The sequence below is a fragment of the Dinoponera quadriceps genome, unplaced genomic scaffold (genome assembly GCF_001313825.1).
Source record: "Dinoponera quadriceps isolate SergipeBrazil2010 unplaced genomic scaffold, ASM131382v1 scaffold1069, whole genome shotgun sequence".
Classification (NCBI taxonomy): domain Eukaryota; kingdom Metazoa; phylum Arthropoda; class Insecta; order Hymenoptera; family Formicidae; genus Dinoponera; species Dinoponera quadriceps.
Window position 1 is genome coordinate 250,868 of NW_014555200.1, and position 20,322 is coordinate 271,189.

The window sequence follows — 20,322 nt, forward strand, 5'->3', positions numbered from 1 at the left end:
CCGTACAATCGTCATTGGCCGTCGTTGTATCGCGCTCCGACGTCTCGGCTTCCAAGCAGCTCGTCGACTTCAGTCTCTCAGTGTCTTATTTTCAGCCTGTCCAGTCGATTAATTCATCATGACGTAATGAAGCTGTATTAATAAAGTATTAAACTAATTTGCGTGCATTACCGTTGACAATTACCCCGGAGCAAAGGAACAGCTGCGCGATGATGAAGGATCTCCTCTCAATTAGAGTCAATCGCAGCTCGTAAAGCTCTTCAAGCTCGCGGCCAAGTAAGACAGACAACCGTCGTCAGAAGGCGCTAAACTGAACGCTTCTGCGAGATCACACGTCCAACTTCCGAAGAATGAATTTCCGTCTTCTTTAAGTTTCCTTTTCCGCTCTCGAGCTGTCTAAAAGTTCACATTTGAGGTTCATTCGAGCGTGGGGAAGGCGAGAAAAACAGTTGGCGAAATGGGCGCGAAATCGGCATTCGAGAAATGTTCCGGCGAGAGCGCACGAATTGTTTCCCGCATTAATAACGCGCAGTAAAGCCCGCAATAAGTCCCGCGGAATTTCTTGATTGGTCACGCGCCACGGATGGAATGCAATATGCACCCTTCTTCGGGCAGTGCCAGAGGATTATTAAGACGTTCTCTTCACCCGAGACGTCCCGAAAGAGAGATCCTCGACGTTGATTCTAATCACGAATTCTTCGATCGATCGCGCGCGACATTTAATTCTCTTCTTTAATCAGCTTCATTTATCCGTCGATTATCGTCTCCCTCTTCTTGGTCAGCCTGAAGTGAGATTACGTTGACCCAGTTAAATCGTTCCGGAATCTATTCTAAATTATTTGCATTCTCAACACACCTTGAAACATTTTATATTGCAGCTGCTCGTCTGATTTAGTGAATAACAGAACGACGGGCAAAATCCATTATGCATTTGTACTTGATTATTCACTAAGATGTTCGTGGCGCGTTCTCTGTATAAAATTCAGCGAATGAGTGAAAATATTTATCTACACTCGGAAAAGCATATGATTCTCTTTTGCTGCATGACATGATGTTTTAGCAACATCATGAGATCTTCATGTATGAAAAATAAACATATATTACAAATTATAATGACCACCCACATCAATGACAACTAACCACAATCTCATAATTTCTCACTCAACAATATAAGTACACAATGTGTGTTACATTTACATTGTTGAGTGAAAAATTATAATATAGATGCAATTGATGCTTTATTGTGTGTTATCCCGGTAAGCAAGAAATCACAACATTATTACAGTGACATTTTATAACGTTCATAACATTTTCAAATATATATTTATACAATATAATTATACAACGTCATTGCTAACAACACTTGACTCAAATATTAAAAATAATACTTCTACATTGTGATTTTTTAATATTTAGGAATATTATGAAGCCACAATTCAAAAACATTTGTAAAATATTATGTCAAAATATTTCTGAAATTCACATAAAGTCAATGTTTTAAAAGGTTGATTTCATGTTTCTTGCTTGTACCGGCATATTGGTTGATTGGTGTTCATCTTAATTGTTCATGCATACTGAGGAGGGTCCATAAATGTTTACACATATTTATAAACTCGATCTCGAGCGAACATTTGGCTCTTGTTTACCCTCTTTCCCTCGTCTTGAATTTACAGAGAGTCTGGAGTTATTATTTCTTTGCAAAGGATCATCGATTCACGATCCGCTTTCCCCGAGCTTGCGCATCTCGCTCTCGTCGGTTCGCGGAGACCAACGAGAATGTTCGCATCCCTCGAGAGGATCCTCAGTGCTGATCCATCCTTCGTATCCTGTGCCGGACTCTGCGATATGCAATTCTTGTAAATCCCGTAGCTTCGGACGATTTAAGATCAAACTCCGGCCGGAATCAACTGGAAATCAAATAGGAGCTCAAATTAACGATAAAATCCGAAAGGAGTGGAAATTAAAAGTTATCAGAAACGTTCGACCGCGAGATCATTATAACGAGGAGAGTTTCTAACGAGAAGTGGCGTTGATTATGTTGCTTCCGTTGTTATTAATTGCTCTCGTGAGCATCCGTTCGACTTACTCTCGTTCCTACTTCACGAGAAATGCACCTGTAGACACAACGCATGTGCTACCTCTCAGCTCGACGATGAATTTCAAATGGAGGTTCGATTTCGTGAGATTATTTACCATTATTTACACGTGTTTTATCTCGTTGAAATCTTACAACATTAAAAACTATACATATTTGGTCATAAAATTGTAATAACATTGTATGAATGATTTCTTGCTTACCGGGCTGCCTTGAAGATGTCTGAGGAACATCCCGATTCTTTAGAAATCTTTCGTACACATCTTGAAAAATCTCGTGAACTTTTCGATACTCATAATTGCCTTAAATTGGAGATTCAATCGGGGTGACACTTTCAGGGTGGATAGAATAAATATGCGGATAATAGCGGGGGTCCAGTTTTTCGGTGACAACAGCAGCTGGCTTGCGATCGGATTTTCCGACTACGGAAAATTGAACCCGGCCGATTATTGCATTATGTGGCACGACTGGCATCGAGAGGCGCATTTCCAGGTGAAGTATCCGTTGAAGTATAAAATACTTCATCGTGTGAATCTATAAATTATTTTTGATCCTTGAGTAGGATACATGGGCGGACAACGACGGCAAGATACACGTGGACTCACAGCAAGACTGCGAAAACTTCACGTGGAAGAGACACAATAATGTCACGTACTTCACATTCTCGCGCAAATTAGACACCTGCGACGAGCACGATTACATCATCGAGGTGAGTTAAGTTTCAATTCTTTTAGGTCGAGGAATTCTCGCGAACAATCTTTCGCTCTGAAAAATTTCAAACTGATAAATATCCCCGGAGCGGAAGGGGAATATTTATATAAAATTATATATGAAATTTGTTTATATTTATGGTCTTGTGAGCACGAACGCGGCATAGTAGATAGCGCACTGGTCCGCTATACTACAAGTCCCGGATTCGCCTCCCGGTAGAAAACCGTTTTCATACGCTCTTCTTTCCGATGATATACAATTTGTATATTTGTTTTCGTTACGCGTACATAATTATTCATGGTCATATATAGTCAAATAGAGACAAATTTCATGCATCTTCTTTCCCGTTGTTACCCTGATAAAGTTTCAAACATACTGAATCATCACTAATAAATCTTCCAGAGGGGTACCACGCATATTATATGGCTCCAAGGTCGCGGACCGCTCGTTTCCTTGGCCGGTCTCAAAGTCTCGAATGCAGAAGCCTCGGGAATGTCTCGCGCAGAATTGTACAGAATGCCTCATAGGAAGCCCATATTCCCAGCGGACGCCTGGGAGCTCGAATTGCTCAATCATCAGGTTCAAGTGCCGAATAAAGAGACCACCTACTGGTGTCGAGTGCAAAAATTGCCGGAAGTATTGAGGCGAAAGTGCGTACACGCGCTAATTGGATGCGCGCGCGGTCAAGCGACGAATTTACAGGACACGCGTGTGTTCTCAACGACGAAAATGATCTACCTCTTAAATAACGAAACTTAAGAGCTTCGAATGTTCCAAACCGTCGAAAAACACCGCAAAAGTCTTTCGATCATTTCTTTTTAAGTCATTGATCCTATGAAAAAACAACGGTTCAAAAAATGAATGAGCCATTTTTGAGCCACTTAATTTTTTTTTTTTGTAATTCTCCACGGTCACTTTTGCCCTGATTCACTTTTCTTGCAATTATCTGTAGATTTTTTAAATTATATTGTTTGATTGTTTTATGATAAGAAGGGCTTATCTAGTGATGAAAATTCAAAGAAATAGAAAAAAAGAATGAGTCGAAGTGTTTGTAGAGCATATGTAAATAGTCTTTGTCAATAGGCATCACATCCTGCAATTCGGCCCGGTCATCCAAGCTGGTAACGATCATCTCGTGCATCACATGGAGATCTTCCACTGTGCCGGACCCGCGAATTCGAATGTGCCCATGTATGATGGGCCTTGCGATGGGGCTGACAGGCCGGCAAAGACGCAGGTGATCGTCTTCTCCTGAAATTGACAAGTCGATTAGAACCTAAATCATTCTCTTGATCTCTTAAAATTTAACATTCTATTTCTACGCCGAATTATTTAATTCGTTGACGTAACTTTAAATCAATAAATGTCTCTGTATTAAAAAAAAAAATGAACGTCTTCACGCGCTTGGATGATATCCCTTTTTTTCTTCTGGCGTAGATTTGCAAGAAAGTATTAGCCGCATGGGCGATGGGCGCCGACGCGTTCGTGTATCCTGAAGAAGCCGGCCTGGCGATCGGCGGCGCCGACTTCAATCAGCACGTTATGCTGGAGGTGCACTACAACAATCCCGAGCTGCACCAAGGTGTTGTCGATTCCTCCGGCATCCGATTCATTATTACCGAGACCCTGCGAAAGTATGACGCGGGCGTGATTGAGTTGGGTCTCGAGTACACCGACAAGATGGCCATACCGCCACGACAGGTGAGAAGAAGGTCGTCATAATTCCCGTGGCATCAGTTGATTAAGCAAAATTAAGTATGATTGTGCTCCGAAGAATGATGGAATACATGAGAAGCTAAAACACAGTGCTATCATAATGCCATTTAAACGTTAATATTGTCAGTATGTGTGTGAGAGTATAAAAATGTTCATCGTATATTACTACGCATATACCGAAGAATTTTTTAATTTTTTAATCCCAGTAATATCATTTTATAATAAGGCTCCCTCCGCTAGCCATATCGGCTTTGTGATGTCATAGGTGAGAAATGAGAATAAAAAATGGGATCAAGAAGTAAGTGATCATTTAATTAAGGGAGGTTTTAGGAACATTTAATATGTAAAATTACATTACTGGGACTCGATTCATGCGCGGAAGGATAATTTGTTGCCGCGCATGATATTTGTCCGAAGAATTCTTCGATACGTGTGTGATTTCCATCCACCCACAAATATATCGACAGCATTAATATTTAAATATCCGTATAGTTTTGGCTCTCCTATATATTCTGTGCTTAATTAATTCCGCTCTCTCCTGGAAGAATAAGTTCTCCACTCCAAACACAGAGTCGGACGGTTCTTCATTGTCCGCTTCTTTCTTCAGGAAGCCTTCGCGCTGTCTGGTCACTGCATCACGGAATGCACGGGGATCGGGTTGCCGCAGGAAGGGATTCACATCTTCGGCTCGCAGCTGCATACGCATCTGACGGGCATCAAGGTCGTCACCCGGCATGTGCGAGACGGCAAGGAATTGCCGCTATTGAACTATGACAATCATTACTCCACTCATTTCCAGGAGATCAGACTGCTGCCGAAGCCGGTCACCGTTCTACCCGTAAGAGAATATTCGCGACACAGCGTTGCGCTACGTTCTCGAGACGACTCAGATTTTACGAGCGAACGTCTTAATTGGGATGTATCTCGCAGGGGGATTCCTTAATAACCACCTGCACTTACAACACCACGGACAGAGATAACGTGACTCTCGGCGGCTTCGCAATATCCGACGAGATGTGCGTCAATTACATCCACTACTACCCCAACACGCGACTCGAGGTAGAGCAGCTTCATTATCAAATAAGTGAAAGATAATGAAGAAGCGGACTCACGAGAGTTCGAGAATTGACGAATAATAGGAGCAAAGATAACTCGTATAATTGATATTTTAGGACCTTTCATGGTGTGAAGAAATACTTAATTTGGTTACCGTCGTGTCCTGCATGGATTTCTCCTCAAGGTCATTCCTCATTCTGAAGAAGTGAAATGTTCACGAAACGTCAGGGATAAATCCATGATGAACGCGGCGCTAACTCGGAAACCAGATTATGTATTCGAGTATGTAAGAATTGGCAGAATGGCAGACTTAACGGTTTAAGACAACGTTTCATGCCTTGAGTCTTTATTAGTGCACAATGACTGTCTTGAACTGTACGGAGAAAATATTGTAATAAAAATGACCACAAAATTTGGTAATATCGGAATTATGACTGAAATTATTGTGCAATCTTTACTGATGTGAAATACTTCACTAACAACACACATCGCAACTTCAGTTATAATTCCAACATGGTCCAGCATTACCAAATTTTGTGGCAATTTTTATTACAATATTTTCTCCGTATAAAAAGCCGTTCCGTTTGTGACTGATGACAAACTGTTGTAAAACGAACTAAACAAATGATAATTTAAATAGAGATTTCAAACATTGTCAACCATTCTGATATACTTTGAATCACTTAGGTTTGCAAGAGCGCCATAAGCGACGACGCGTTGAAGACGTATTTCCGCTACGTGCGAGAATGGGAGGGTCAAAAGACCAACGGCAAGAAGGGTATCTCGTCAAACTACCAAAGCATCGAATGGACCAAAGTCCGCGTACAGACTCTTCACGATCTCTACGAAGCTGCGCCTTTAGGTTCGATATTCAATTGCGTGTCTTCCCTCGCAGTCGAATTTTATTTCTCTCGTCCCAATTTTCCTTCATCGAAATTGTAAAGCCTATTCCTGAAAAATATGGACTCATAATTTTGGGAAGAATTAATTTTTTCTGCAAGGAGAAAAATAATTTGCTGACATAGCAAATTTTATGCCGTCGCAGCCAAATCTGTCGATTACTATACAGCCAGTAGAACGATTTGTCAAAAATACTGATTGCCATTCACTGGATTATTTTACTTAATCTACAAATTATTTCGCTGTGAGAACAAATTAGTAAATGTGGGAAAACACTATTTTGTTCTAACAGCAAATTAACATGAATCGATAATAAATTAATATAATAAAATTAACATAAATTGTTCGAAGGACAAATTCGCTCAACAGAATACTCTTTATCCTGATAACAAGAACATTTCTGTCCTAATTACAAGTAATTCGCTAATTTGGTTATGCCAACTAAATTTTATTGCTGTCACAACGAATACGCAGTAGCAACGATGGTCTCGTTTCGACGGCAAAATTATTTTTCCCCGTGTAATTATTCGTAACACACACACGCGCGCGCGCGCGCACACACACACACACACACACACACACACACACACACACACACACACACACACACACACACACACACATATTGAAAATATTCTTTACTAAAATTTTCGCAATTAATGCTCGTTTGGTTCATCAGGGATGCAGTGCAACAGTTCGGATGGCTCTCGGTTACCAGGTTTATGGGACAATATCGCGGCGACACCCATAAAACTGCCTATGCCACCGCCGGTCAGAGACTGTTTGGAACGTCCGAATGAGCTCAATATCCTGGAACAGATATAAACGCAGTTTAAACGCCGATCTGAAAATCTCGCTATTTATCGAATTACTCGATTCTTCGATATATCGATTGTGCAAGTATTTTTCGTGCATTAGTAGTTTTTAGTCTGAAGCATATCGAATTTAGCACTCAGAGTTCTCTGACATTTGTGTCTAACGTTAATTTAAAAATTAACAATATACCCTACAATGTATGTACACACACATTTTCAGAATATTTCTGAAAATTATATATTATCTGTAATTGAGATTACAGAAGTAGATATTATATTGTCGGCAATACACATACGCATATATATATATATATATATATATATATATATATATATATATATATATATTGTAAAAATTGGAAAATATGTTACCTTTCAATCGTGATTTACGAATCTCGTTTACACGAGATTGAGATCCCGCAATCTTGCGGTTGGCTACGAAATTTGGATTGGAAAACATTGATCAATGTGAAATACCTACTAACGATAGAGGATCCAATAAAAGAGCGGCCGATGTAAAAGTTTATAAACTTTCGGTATATATTTATGCACTTTAAGTGTTTTTGTGGTTTTTTTTTTTCTTTTGGCAGTACATCGTCTCGCTGCGGACAAGCTAGCTCGATCGAATCTCGTAACAAATAGTTTACTACGTGACGATAATTGTGTGTCTCGTGTATAGAATAGCATAATAGTGGTAATAATAATATTAATAATAACACAAATAATAATCAAAGAAAAACTCGAGTCTTTACACGTGTGAATGTACAAAAAGGGGACGACGCTCCTTAAAATGACGATATCAAAATTAAACGTATATATGCGATATTTTTTTACGGTATAATACATACACGGGGGAGGGAGAGTTTATGCACGCACACACAAAAACAAGCACACGCACGCACGCACGGTTGCCTTCACACGCACGAGATATACATATAGTTGCCTTCGCTCGAGCATAGAACAGTTTAATACTTATTCGGTTTCGTTTGCATCGAACATTCTCTCTCGTCAGACTTGATCCGTTTTCTTTTTCTTCCTCTTGCTCTCAGTGACGTAACTACAGTTGAGCGTGAGTAAGCGATCCTTTTCTTTGTAGAGAAAATTATAAGAAGAGATGATAGTTTAACACGTAGAATGGGACACGTAGGACACGTAAACCATTTCTTTCTTAATCGAATAAATGTTAGACGAGTTAAAAGATACGAATTTTAATTTTTCTTCAGTTTCACAATCTACATGATTTTTGTCGATTTGTTTAAGGCCCGAAAACTTGTAGTTGAATCACTGATTTCTGTATCTCTTTTCTTTAGCGTGCAATTATTGCAATCTCAGAGACGACTGGCATAATGCGCGGGACTTTATATATATCGAGTGTTGGATTTGTACTGCCAAACTCGCGCGTTTGTGTTCTCTCTCTCTCTCTCTCTCTCTCTCTCTCTCTCTCTCTCTCTCACACTCTCTTTCTCGTTATCAATTACATTATTCTCTAGCGTATGGGGTGTCCCAGAAATCATAGTACGGTCGAAATCCCGATTTAAAGCTCAAAATTAAGAAAAAGAGAGGAAAATATTTCGTTCATTCAAAACTCGAATTTTTCAATATTTATCTCACATTTTCGCAGAGAATCACGTTTTTTTATTGGTTAAATCGATTTTTTGGAACACCTTGCACGCACGAGAAAGGACCTTTCTCTTTGGCTCTTGTCCCATTAAGCTGCATTTAGACAATAATGAAAACAATTGCACGACAAACTTGCATCTTCGTCAGGATCTCTGTGCAGAAAAATGTAGACGCTGACAACAGAATGAAAAAAAGATTCATAAAAACGTATTGAAGAAAATTCTCTTAAGTGTCTAAAAAGGATTTCACAAATTCAGAATACCTAACACAGAGGATGTCTGGACAAATTTAAGACGTTCGCTACACGCCTTCAGATATACGTGTGTCTGAAATATGTGAACTTGCAATAGACGGCTCATGAATGCCCGAGCAACTCGGGACTATCAGACATCCTTCTGATATTCATGATGCTATCTGGAAGGTAGTCGCGTTCTCCACGCGATCAGTCTAATCACAGCTTAATTATCAAGCAGTCTGCTTGGCAATCTTTATCTCTCCCTTTCTTTCTTTCTCGCAATCGTATGTCTTTTTGGGCCAAAATTCTGAGGTCACTTGTTTCAGTGCCGAGACGGTCTCATTCTTTTCTCTTCTGCCCTTGCGAAGATTCGAGCTCTCCTTGTCTCGGAGCTTCGATTCTTCGCGATGAATTTCGCGAGTTGGTAAATTGGAATGGACGATATAATTACGTTGCGTATGCGTATAACGTAGGTTCTCCATTTTGCACGACGCGGAACGCAGTTCCCACGAATCCTCGGAAACGACGCGAACCTCTTTCTCTCTCTCTCTCTCTCTTTCACTCTCATTCTCTCTCTCTCTCATTCTATCTTTCGTTTCTCTGGATGCTTTGGCGCTTGCGAGATGAACGCTGTTGGTGAGTACACGATCCATACGATTACTCAGGGCGGCGATAGGTTAACGCGCGTTGCAATCTGCAACGCGAATATACAAAAGGGATTGCGTATAAAAAGATTTAGATTCTTTGCTAGGAACACGCCATGTGAAAAAGTACTTACTTCCTAGAGCACAGATCGCGACCGGACTTGGTTCTCGAACGACACGGAAATCCAAGAGACGCTTGAAAGACGAGTTTAGAAGATGTCTCAAACATTCATAATGGACGTTGATTTAGAGAATGTCTCAGATATTTGTAACATGGATGATTAGTTCATTCAATGTTTCGAAAAACTAACGATTCTGAAGATGCCTTAAAACAGCTAAATGTTACATCTTAAAAATGTAGTGCGTCTAACAGAGGTTCAGAAAGTTCCTCGACGGTTTAAGACGATCATTCAGACAGACATTCGAAGTATTTCGTAAGAACTTGAAACATCAGTATTTAAAGATAGATATCTCTAAGGAGAAAGAAAAAATCAGCGGAGAAAGACGTCTCCTCTTAGATCCTCGTATCATTCGGGCTGCACGTTTTCACGGTGCATAAATTTTCAGGCTTTCGAAATTTCAATTTTCGATTTTTTTACAAAACTTTTCTCCGTCAAATTGTCGGAGACTTTAATAGGACTTTTCGATATTTTCTGAGAATATTCTCTTAATATACTCAACCGAATATTACTGCAATAGTTAGGAATATTTATATCGATTTGCTTCCTCGTACACCGATACTCTTTGGCCAATGTTCCGCCTTTCGCACCACCTGGACTGCTGAAAAGTTTCTCGGTGAAAGGTCGTCGAAAAATTGGATCGCACGCGAACGAGAGACCGTCCCTCGCCGATAATATATGCGGAGTAGAAAATATATTATGGACCTCGAAAGTAAAAAGATATATGTATGCTATATATTATTATGTACGTTCTCTAAGAGCAGCTCTGCTACGTTACTTTGCGCGAATACAGTTCCGTCGAAGCTAGCAGCAGCCTATCGCTTTAATACATTTCGGCTCTCCGTACTTCTACTTCTGGAAGTCGCGCGAAGGAGGATACGCCGCGCGAAACTAACGTTTCTACGAGGGAGACCGGTGATGCGATCGTCAGTGAGGGAAAGGCTGTCCGAAGGATATTGATTTCACACGGTTGTGTTGCTATACATCTCTAGCAAGCTGGTTGCGCATTGGAAAACGCGTTAAATTCGCATTATCGCGTCATTCAAAGATAAGCAACACGCTGGATCTGCAATACAAACGTTCGTGAAAGACAACGTCCTTCGGACAACCGCGCGTGATCTCGGGGAGAAGATCGCCGCGTTTCTCGAACGGAGCGAGATCAAGGAGGAGGGGACTCTGTCGACTAGAGCGATTGATTGTTCTGTTGCATGTGCAGCTGCAGGAAGCAGTAGAGAATGCCGGCTTGCGCCATCACGTCGACGGTACCGGCAGCGAGGGGGTCGCGGCTCTTGGCGTCGCTGCGCGAATTGGTGCCGGGTCGCAGCAACGTTGGCCCGAACACCGTCGCCAGATTGTGCAAGGACATCTTGTTCTGCGCCTCGTGTTTGTTGACACGCGCCAGATGCGCCAGAAGAAAGTCTATTACCGCCTTGTTGACGGCCGGCAGGCCCTCGTAGACGCGACGTAGTGCGGCGCCCCGCGACAGATCGCCCGTCTGAAAGGCTTCCAAGAACGCCGGGTAGAGCGCGTCGGTGAACAATGCCTCCGGCATCTCGCGCAGGTATAGCTTCAGCACGCCCGTCACCGAGTGCACGTCCACCTGTTCGCACGTGGAAGAATATCACGAACTGATTCTCAGTATACGTAATCGATCAATCTATATTTCTTCAAGTTTATGTATTCCAAAAGACGATAGAAGCAAGTGGGATTTCAAATAAGGCTCCTCGCTTGTTTGATGAAAACGCAAGTTAAGAATTCTTGCGTTGAAAAAAGTAAAAAGATCACAAAATGTGATCGATTCACTTGTAATTACGAAATAAACAATCAGAAAGTGTAAACAAATCAAGCACACCTCTTTGAGTAGTTGCTCCGCTTCGTACGAGTTGCTCTCGAACGACTTGCGTAGCCTCGCCAAATCGGAAGCCGAACCGGAAACACGATACAAGCCCACTTCACCGACGCCCCGTCTCTCCACTTCTCGCACGCATGCCGTTATTATAAAAGGCACGTCGCGTTTCTCCCGTCTACAAACAAAGAGGTATAACTGTCGGTCCTGATAATTAAAAGAATGGAAAACATATACGATGAAATTACTATGGTATAATTAAGTAGGATGAAGTAAAAAGTTACATACTTGCAAACTTGCTGAATCTTGGCGCCAAACAAGCCCTGCGGCTTAGCTGACGGCACTCGCCTCAAGGTGACTTCACTGGGAACGAAACGCAGCGCCACGTCTAATGTCGCAGGCCCCAGGTTAAGTGACCTCTCCACTTGGTCGGACTGCAACCAGGATCTACTCAGTCGCTGAATGCATTTCCCTCGCAGCACCGAACGCGCCCCGCATTCCTCGTACAACAGAATTCTGACGTTCTGACTTCCCTCTAATTCCACCACGAAGGTCTCGCCTGCGATTAAGAGTTATTTTGACAGTCATTAAATTATGTATGAAGACATTTTATTTCTCAAGATATATCAATTATTAAAAGGGAATATTATTTATTATCAAAGGAACGTTAAAAGGTCTAAAAAAAAAAAATAATGGTTTAATCACCCCAAATCGGAGCTTGACCTCTCGCGACACGACTCCGCGCCCTCTTGAAGTAGTGTCCGTAGCTGTCAACCTCCACGATAATGTAGAGATCGCCCACTCTGTCTAAACCCGGTGGAGTTAAACCAAGTAACGTGAGGTGGAGGTCACCCAGCAGCAAGCTCTCATCGCGTCCTGACCTCAACAAGTAACTGCCCATATCCGTCTGCAAGTATGTTCGACAAGCAGTGACCCAAGCTTGCAGCTCGTACATTGACAGCGGCAATTGTCCCGGAGGTTGTCCACCCTGTAAAAGTAGAACATTATTTGTCACGCTCCCTTCAATACTCCCTAATCAAATAATTATGTTACAAAATATCTTAAAATTGCACAAACACTCTGAGCTGACCTGTTGCAACGCCTCCACCGCCTCTACCCATTGAGAACGCTCAAACTCACTGGACAGGAAGAAGGTGTACGAGTTTTGCACTCGGTTCTGTTGATTCTTGTGCGCGACACGCAGAACCAAATTCGGTGAGGCCAACACCAGCTGGGCCTCGAGTTCGGCAAGCTTCTTGCGATTTTTCTCTGAGCCCCTGCCGCCCAGTCTGATCCGTTTCTCATCGTTCCGCTCCTCCCACAATATCTGGTCACGCACCGTGCATGCTTGTGACCTGAGAACGCAATATCGTTTAAGTAAACAGGCATATGAGAACGACTTAACTATCACAAATAATGAGGAAAGTGAGCTTCATTCTTGAAACAGTAAGTAAACACTAAATCAGCTTCAAAAGAAACGGGTAAAAAGTCTTTTCCAAATAATTTGTACGTTGAAAATTGATTATCTATTATATCATTTCTCCGAGAGATTAAAAACACTGATCTTGTAGTGAAAGTCAATGAAGAGTAAAGTTGGAATTTTGGGGAACTAAAGAGTTACACAGAACCTAACAGAACCTAAGTCTTAAACGCATGTTCAAATACAATAAAACTCTTCGCAAAAAATTAAATTCTTGTTGTTTCTTTTTTTTTTTCAAATTCACATTTAATGAAGTAAAACAGTACTGGAGTTATTGCTCATTCCAATGTATTTCCAGGACATGCCAGATCTTTTCATCGAAGAAAAGCAAATTTTAAAAAAACGAAAAACATTTAATATTACGGTGTTTTTTTTTTTATTATTAAAAGCAGACTAGTTAGTCAACTTCTTAGAAAGAATAAAAAATAATATCCAATTGAAAGAAAACACAGTTAAATGTTCCTGACGGTCCATTTTCTTGGTTACATTTGCAAATAATTCTTTTTGGCTTAATAGACAAACAAGAATTGTAGATGGACAAACGATTCCATTACGTAATTTAAAACAAACACAGGTGTGCTCGTCTGATTTTCTGATAAACCCGATAAAAATGATTTAAAAGTAACATCACAGTTTTTCATTCTATGAACCTTATGAACATCGGAATCATTTCTATTTTCATTGAACCTTTTGTTTTCAAAGAAGTCAGTTATCGAACATAATTTCATAATGATTCTAGTTTCTCTTTTAAAGCTCTCTTTTTAAGCTGTTTTAAAGCAAGTCGAGGAAGCAAAAAGGGAGAAAAGTGTTTTCTTAAAAGAAAGAAGAAGTAAGACGTTTGAAATGAGCGAGTCACTCCTATACCTGCTGCAAGTTCTTCTAATCAATGAAAATTCGACTTACTCCCGATCATAGGTTATTTCTGAAGTAGTTTTGTAATGTCTAAAAAATGCATGTAGTAATAAAGATAAAGCGGGCAGGACGGTTCCTATTGTCACCTAGATCTGGCAATTAGGCATTCTGGCAATAAAGTAACAACTTTCGCGCAATTTTGCAAGCTCACCTTAAAGCTACCACGTTAGCGGGACTGGCCTCGCGCGGCTCTATGCCGTCTTCCGTGACGGTGGCCTCGGCCACCGGCACGTACCACTTCAGCTCAAACGTGAACTTGTCCCTGCCGGACGCTTTGTACTTGGCGCATGCGATCACGTCGTTAAACAGGAAGAGGTGTCGTAGCTTTCTGTGACCGTCGGACAGCTCCACCACGAACGAGTTCTTCACTAATCTTCGTTGAGCTCTGTCGTGACTCTACACACACAGAAGCGTTTCGTTGAATATGCACATTAAATCCACACACGTTGAATCGGTTGCGCACACACGTCCATTACATACAAATTAGAGCGCAATAAAGGATTATCGTGTGATCGCTAATAATATCACATCTTACCGGAAACATGGACTTCGTTTGAATGATATTGAATTCATCGAGGAAGTTCCTGGTCATAGCCAGAGCTTCTGACAGAGGCGCGTGATCCGCATGGTTGACTGGCGTATGCTTAAGAAGATCCTGTCGCGGAAAAGAACGAATCATCGATACAAAATTACAGATAAGATAAATGAGAGATAGTGGCCGATCTAACATCATAAAGTTCTCATAGTAGGTTATCATCGCGCTTTTATCAATTTTATTAATGTGAAGAATCTCGGAGGCGTTCTTGCGTGATATGTATTGCATGAATGAAAAAAAATCGATATACAAGGTGTCTCAGAGCGTCATTACACACACACACACACACACACACAGAGTTATATAATAAGAATATCTCATATTTCGCGTAAGATTGTTTTCTTTTTTCTCAAAGCATCAATCAACAGTAATTGAATTTTAACTTTTAATTTTTTTTTATCTCAGGGTATCTAATTCTGTATCGGTTCTATGATACCAGCAGATATTAAAGAACCAACTCTAAAAATTCCAAGCTACTTTAAAGGCTACGCATTATAAATTAATACAATATACTTACGTGTAAGACTAATGCATTCTTCTGCACTCGTGCGACTGGCTTGTGTAACAAGTCTTCCAAGGACAAACCCGGGCCCTTCGGGAAACCCCTGAGCCTTATGTCTCTGGTAATTTCTCCGAACTGAGTGGAATGGGCGGAACACCGTCGCACGGTATCAGTCGCACGAGCGTAATTATGCAAAAACGCACCGTATAATCCTATATTACTGGCCATAATCTGAAACCAACATGACACGTTACGTTTATTATACACGTCGTTTGACTAAGAAGCAAGACACACACTTTTGTTTCTATAGGAAATATAATTATCGCGCTAATAACTCAAATCGCTTCTGCAGGCAACCCAACCTTAAATTGTTCTCCTATAGTAGTCTTGCTCTCCCATTTCTCCGTCTTCTTCCGAAGACCGTCCAGAAATGTCTGATGCAGACCATGCAGTTCCGGAATCTTGTAGAACATTGTCCCGAACTCATCCTCCGAGATGACCGGTTGAGATGTCGTCAGAGTTGCCCTAATAGCTTTCATATACTACGAAAAAAAAGGCAATAGCCTACGCTTAGCAAACGCTGTAATAAACTCCCACCTTCCATAACCGCAATTTCCCTAAAGGGTTTTCTATAATAAGCCATTAGTCATCGCTTATATCATACTGCTGATAAGTCAGGATGATAAATCTCAGGAAACTTGCATCAGGAATAGATCGTAGTAGATCGTTGAGTCACGATATTTCAGCCAATCAGAGGAATGTCAATCGGTCGATCAAGGCACACATTGCTTTTCAGCCATAACGTAATCTAAGCCGTAAGAGATGAAATCTGGCCATTTCCACGCAGTCACTGATCACTGACTTGTTATCGCTCTACTGACAACTCGTTCCTGATCTATCGCTGACTGACTTATTGTAGACAGCCCTTAAATTGCGCCAAACTCCGATTAAACTAAGCGACGATTAACCCTAATTGTGCACACTAGGGTATAACTATGGACCCCAGTCGGCTTATATTTTCATCGCGCTTCTCTTTATATGCTTTCAATAAAATACTCAGGTGAACATTCGCGATCATTCCTTCACATAATACTACTCTACAGGTATCAAAATATATTGATGATTTTCTATAAATTTTTATCACTTAAAATAAGCTAGGACAAAACTGACTCCGCAAAAAGATGTGTGCACTTACAAAGGTTACCAATTGAAATTTCTGTCGCGGAAAAAGTCAGGGAAAGTAGTTGACAATTGCAGCTCTGTGAGTGGCCTGAACGACCAAGCCTAAATAATCAATCACTTATTGGGATCTTTCAAGGAAGAACGTACTTGTAACATCACAGTCAAACATTCCACGTATACAGCCTCGCTCTCCACCACCGAGTTCACAATGCACTTGACCATCGACGTCCTGTCGTCCTCGCGATCCTTGCTCTTCTCCTGCCTGCGTGGCGTCGTAGGGGTCGGCGATTCCAGACTGCCTTCGCTCAGACTCAGAGGCTCGGCGTCGCTGCTGCCGGTCTCGTTGTCAGTGCTCAGAGCTCGCAGCAAGATCGGGGGCGCCGGACTGGCGCCCTCCTCATCCTCGCTGTCCATCGCCGCTCTGTGCCTGACGAGAACGAGACGCGATATTAATCACGCTCCGGTCGCGTGCTACGGTTGAAAGATAAAGTGCGAAAGACGACGACGACGACTTACTGTATGAAATAATCGATGTTGACATAATTACTCTGATTGCCCGGCGAGTCCGGCAGCGAAGGCGGCCTTCGAGGAGCCGCCGCTTTGCCGCCGCCGTCGTTGTTGACTGCCGGCACGCGCGCGTCGATGTATACGTACTCGCCGGTCTGGTCCAGGGCTACTGAATCGTAATAAGGCTCCTCCTCCGACGCTTCCGCGTCACCGTCCTCACCATCCTCGTTGGCCGCTTTTTCCAATTCTACGCAATGCCACAGAATAGTATCTCTCGATACATAAACTTATCTTTTAAACGAAAGATTAACGTCGCGATTACCTTTCTCATCTTCCTCCTTCAGCGATTCCTCGGTCTTTTCCTTCTTCGAGCTGCCAGTGACCTCGATCACAGTGACATAATTGCTCGGCACATCCGGATCGCTGTTTCTTCTAAGTTCAGGCACTTTCTCGGGACTTCTCGGTATCTCGCTCTTCGGTCTCCTGTTGGCCGTGCCGAGAGTGGAGCTCAATTCGGAGACACATTTGTCTTGGAACTTGCTGATGTCCTCCCGTTCTGTAAGAGTGGGAGGGGCGGACGGTTCGACGTTCTGCGAGCTCGGCGGATCCGCCGAGACATTCCTCTCCGACGCTTGACAGTCCTGCTGGGACTCCGCCGCTTGCTTGTTCTCGGATATGCTTGTCGCATTAGTGCTGTTGGCCAGCTGTTTGTGTCGCTCGACATCAGCCAGCAGTCTCTCCAAATATTCCACATAAAACTCTTCCTTCTCGAGTTCTTCTCTCAATGCCGTGACCTGCAGGGGGAATTATTTAATATCACGTTTGAGATCGATAGACAAATTGGCTTTAGGAAATATTGGAGAACAACTCGGATTATTTCGCAAAAATCTTAACTATGTTCTTCGCAAGATCACACGAATCATCATATAATTAAGGTCACTTAATAATAAATGATAAGCACACTCTGATAAGCAGTATCTATTTATCTTTTTGCGACAAATTTGTCAAGGAATTTCTCGCAAAATTATATATGCAACGATCAGTTAACTGCATGAACCTTTCATGTGACCTAATCAGCTCCATTCGCACGGTGTGATAATACAACGGAGATAACTCCCCTATGATTCACGAGCAGTAGTTTAAAAACAGGAAGCCAGTATTTATCCGTTCATTGTTTATTTATTTGCCAAAATTATCGCGAACAACAATAGCAGTTCGCTCCAAACGGACGCTCTGTCACTAACAGGCTATTAATTTGATGATGAGTCATCAAGCTACTCCGTGGTGTTAATTGAATTACACATGAGCGAGTTTTCATTACAAGCGGTGAAATTCAATTGTCCTCACTCCACATCAACATTCTGCTTCCTCGTAAAACTCTATTATCCTCAAACACATATACATTCAAAACTCACACCACTCGAACGTGACTAATAAATACCTGGTAAACATTGCGACACTTTGTACACACACACACGCGTGCACACAACTAGTTGGTTATGCAAGACGCATCCTTATCTCACGCATCCTAGATTGTACAATCTGCAGTAATCATGGATCGTGTTACACCCAAAAGTTTACCTCTTCGTAAAAACTCGATGTCGAAAGACTCCATGGAAATGAAGTTTGCCGACCTGATGACTCATCAAGCCAATCTATCATATTAATCATAGAGCTAATTGAATTAAATAAAACCGCACGCAACGTGCGCGTGCGCACAGCATACAAATTATTGAATATTAATATATCCACCTAATAAATATATTCCATCATGGCACTTCCTACGCAATCACAACCTAGATGTTATGCAAGTAGTATCGTACTTTGTAATCACCCACAAAAACTTATTCCCGGTTCTCTCAACCCGATTGAATCACTTCAGCTAGCCCAATCGTCGGGTCCAGCCAACTCTTGTCCTTCCTCTGCAGAACGACGAACGACGAAGTCGCACTCACCTTCTGCTTGTGTTTCACCAGATTGGCTCGGACGTCCTCCTCCCAGGCAGCCGGCAAGGCGCTGTCCGGGAAGCGCTGCACCCAGACACGCTGGAAGTCCCCGAAGACGCTCATGCCGCTGACCAGCACTTCTCCTCCTCGTCGGCGGCGACACTTCGGGACTCCAGCGGTGCACGAGCAAGTTCAGGATGCCGTCGTGTGCATCGCACGACGACGATGAGGACTGAGACGAGAGAGTCTATCTATCTCGGTCCGCCCTACTCGCTCGGATGCACACACCCCGTGCACAAACGTTCCTCTGACGTTTTCCGGTGTCTGCTGTCGAGCCGGTGTCGAGGCGTTCGCCAGCCCAGCGTCGTCATACGGCCGCTGTCATCTTGTGGTCGACATCTCCTGCGTAGGTCACGTTCGGATCGCGCCACCGCCACTGACCGACACCGCGGTGACCCTCCCCTGGCGCGCTGCCGTCGCTATGCTACCTTCGACGTAACTGCTCGCCCTATGCTCCGATATGAAAAGCGAGATAAACACCGAGAGTGTCCGGATTTCTCTCGATACGCCTCTCGCGACACCATCAGGGCTCTTTGCTCAGAATGGCGAATGGCATATGAAAGAGTTAAAAGATATTCATCGGTAAATATTCCAAGAGTTCTAGTATGTAGGACACAAGAGGGCAGCACAAATTTTCCAGAGTGTTGTGAAAAGATTAATTCGAATTAAACCAACTTGACGGATACAAACGAGAGTCATGCGATTGTTCTCATACTTATTTCAAAACATATAGAAATGTATTGCAACTATGCGATTTATTAAACTTCCACATGTACAAAAATTAAAAGACTAACTCTCTTTGGGTTAGAAGCAAAATTTAATGGATTGTAACTACTATAAAAATAACGATAATGAGGTCATTCGAGGATCATCTTAAAGCGTGAATCTTCATGCACATTTCCGAATATAATAATAATAAATAACAAAGTTAGTAATATAATAAAGTTTATCTATTTTTTGCAACGTTACTCGAGTTAAATATTTAATGAAGTTTCTTAAGTTGTAGACGAAAAGTCGAACTGTCCTTTACATTATTTGTAAACCTCGCTCCTTAATTTGCGTTTATACAGATTTCGATGCGATCATTTTCACAGAATTTTATTTAATATCAAAGCAAAAATGTTTAGCTTTGATCACTCATAGAAGACGAACGAATTAATATATGATAAAATATGAAAATGAAAGACTGAGTTTTAAAATGTTTCTCGAACTATTTTATTCTATCGTCATTTCTATCAAAGCCTGTTGAATTTCGCTTGTATTTCATATAATGGAAAGTGCGACTAACAATATTTTGAATTAGGGTAAATTCATGACGGAA

General features: G+C 41.8%; 2 protein-coding genes across 4 annotated transcripts; one reads left to right on the forward strand and one right to left on the reverse strand.

The window, feature by feature from the left end:
- Positions 1-207: 207 nt before the first annotated feature.
- Positions 208-8,442, forward strand: LOC106743489 (tyramine beta-hydroxylase). 2 transcript variants are annotated; one of them, XM_014617378.1, is made up of 10 exons: positions 208-276; positions 2,434-2,587; positions 2,658-2,804; positions 3,209-3,456; positions 3,890-4,043; positions 4,244-4,507; positions 5,130-5,360; positions 5,453-5,581; positions 6,266-6,440; positions 7,158-8,442. In XM_014617378.1, the coding sequence occupies exons 2-10, from the start codon at positions 2,450-2,452 to the stop codon at positions 7,301-7,303; spliced, it is 1,632 nt and encodes a 543-aa protein (XP_014472864.1). In that variant the 5' UTR covers positions 208-276; positions 2,434-2,449; the 3' UTR covers positions 7,304-8,442. The 2 variants fall into 2 exon arrangements, with proteins under 2 accessions (XP_014472864.1, XP_014472863.1); XM_014617377.1 differs by lacking the exon at positions 208-276 and adding an exon at positions 1,536-2,169.
- On the reverse strand, positions 7,810-19,732 carry LOC106743488 (active breakpoint cluster region-related protein). Of its 2 annotated transcripts, none has more exons than XM_014617375.1 (13): positions 18,951-19,732; positions 17,318-17,789; positions 17,005-17,242; positions 16,636-16,915; positions 15,669-15,848; positions 15,322-15,537; positions 14,745-14,864; positions 14,361-14,605; positions 12,908-13,172; positions 12,523-12,805; positions 12,106-12,376; positions 11,824-11,995; positions 7,810-11,571 (listed from the first exon to the last, which is right to left on the reverse strand). In XM_014617375.1, the coding sequence occupies exons 1-13, from the start codon at positions 19,062-19,064 to the stop codon at positions 11,155-11,157; spliced, it is 3,273 nt and encodes a 1,090-aa protein (XP_014472861.1). In that variant the 5' UTR covers positions 19,065-19,732; the 3' UTR covers positions 7,810-11,154. The 2 variants fall into 2 exon arrangements, with proteins under 2 accessions (XP_014472861.1, XP_014472862.1); XM_014617376.1 differs by having other exon boundaries at positions 18,577-19,041.
- Between the last annotated feature and the right edge of the window lie 590 nt (positions 19,733-20,322).

Coding starts and splice junctions, on each gene's coding strand:
- LOC106743489 (XM_014617377.1), top strand. CDS start 2,036: ATGTTGCTTCCGTTGTTATTAATTGCTCTCGTGAGCATCCGTTCGACT. Junction 3,457..3,889: donor CCGGAAGTATTGAGGCGAAA/GTGCGTACACGC, acceptor CTTTGTCAATAG/GCATCACATCCTGCAATTCG. Junction 4,508..5,129: donor TGGCCATACCGCCACGACAG/GTGAGAAGAAGG, acceptor TTCTTTCTTCAG/GAAGCCTTCGCGCTGTCTGG.
- LOC106743488 (XM_014617375.1), bottom strand. CDS start 19,064: ATGAGCGTCTTCGGGGACTTCCAGCGTGTCTGGGTGCAGCGCTTCCCG. Junction 14,865..15,321: donor AGAATGCATTAGTCTTACAC/GTAAGTATATTG, acceptor TTTCCGCGACAG/GATCTTCTTAAGCATACGCC. Junction 14,606..14,744: donor AAACGAAGTCCATGTTTCCG/GTAAGATGTGAT, acceptor CTGTGTGTGTAG/AGTCACGACAGAGCTCAACG.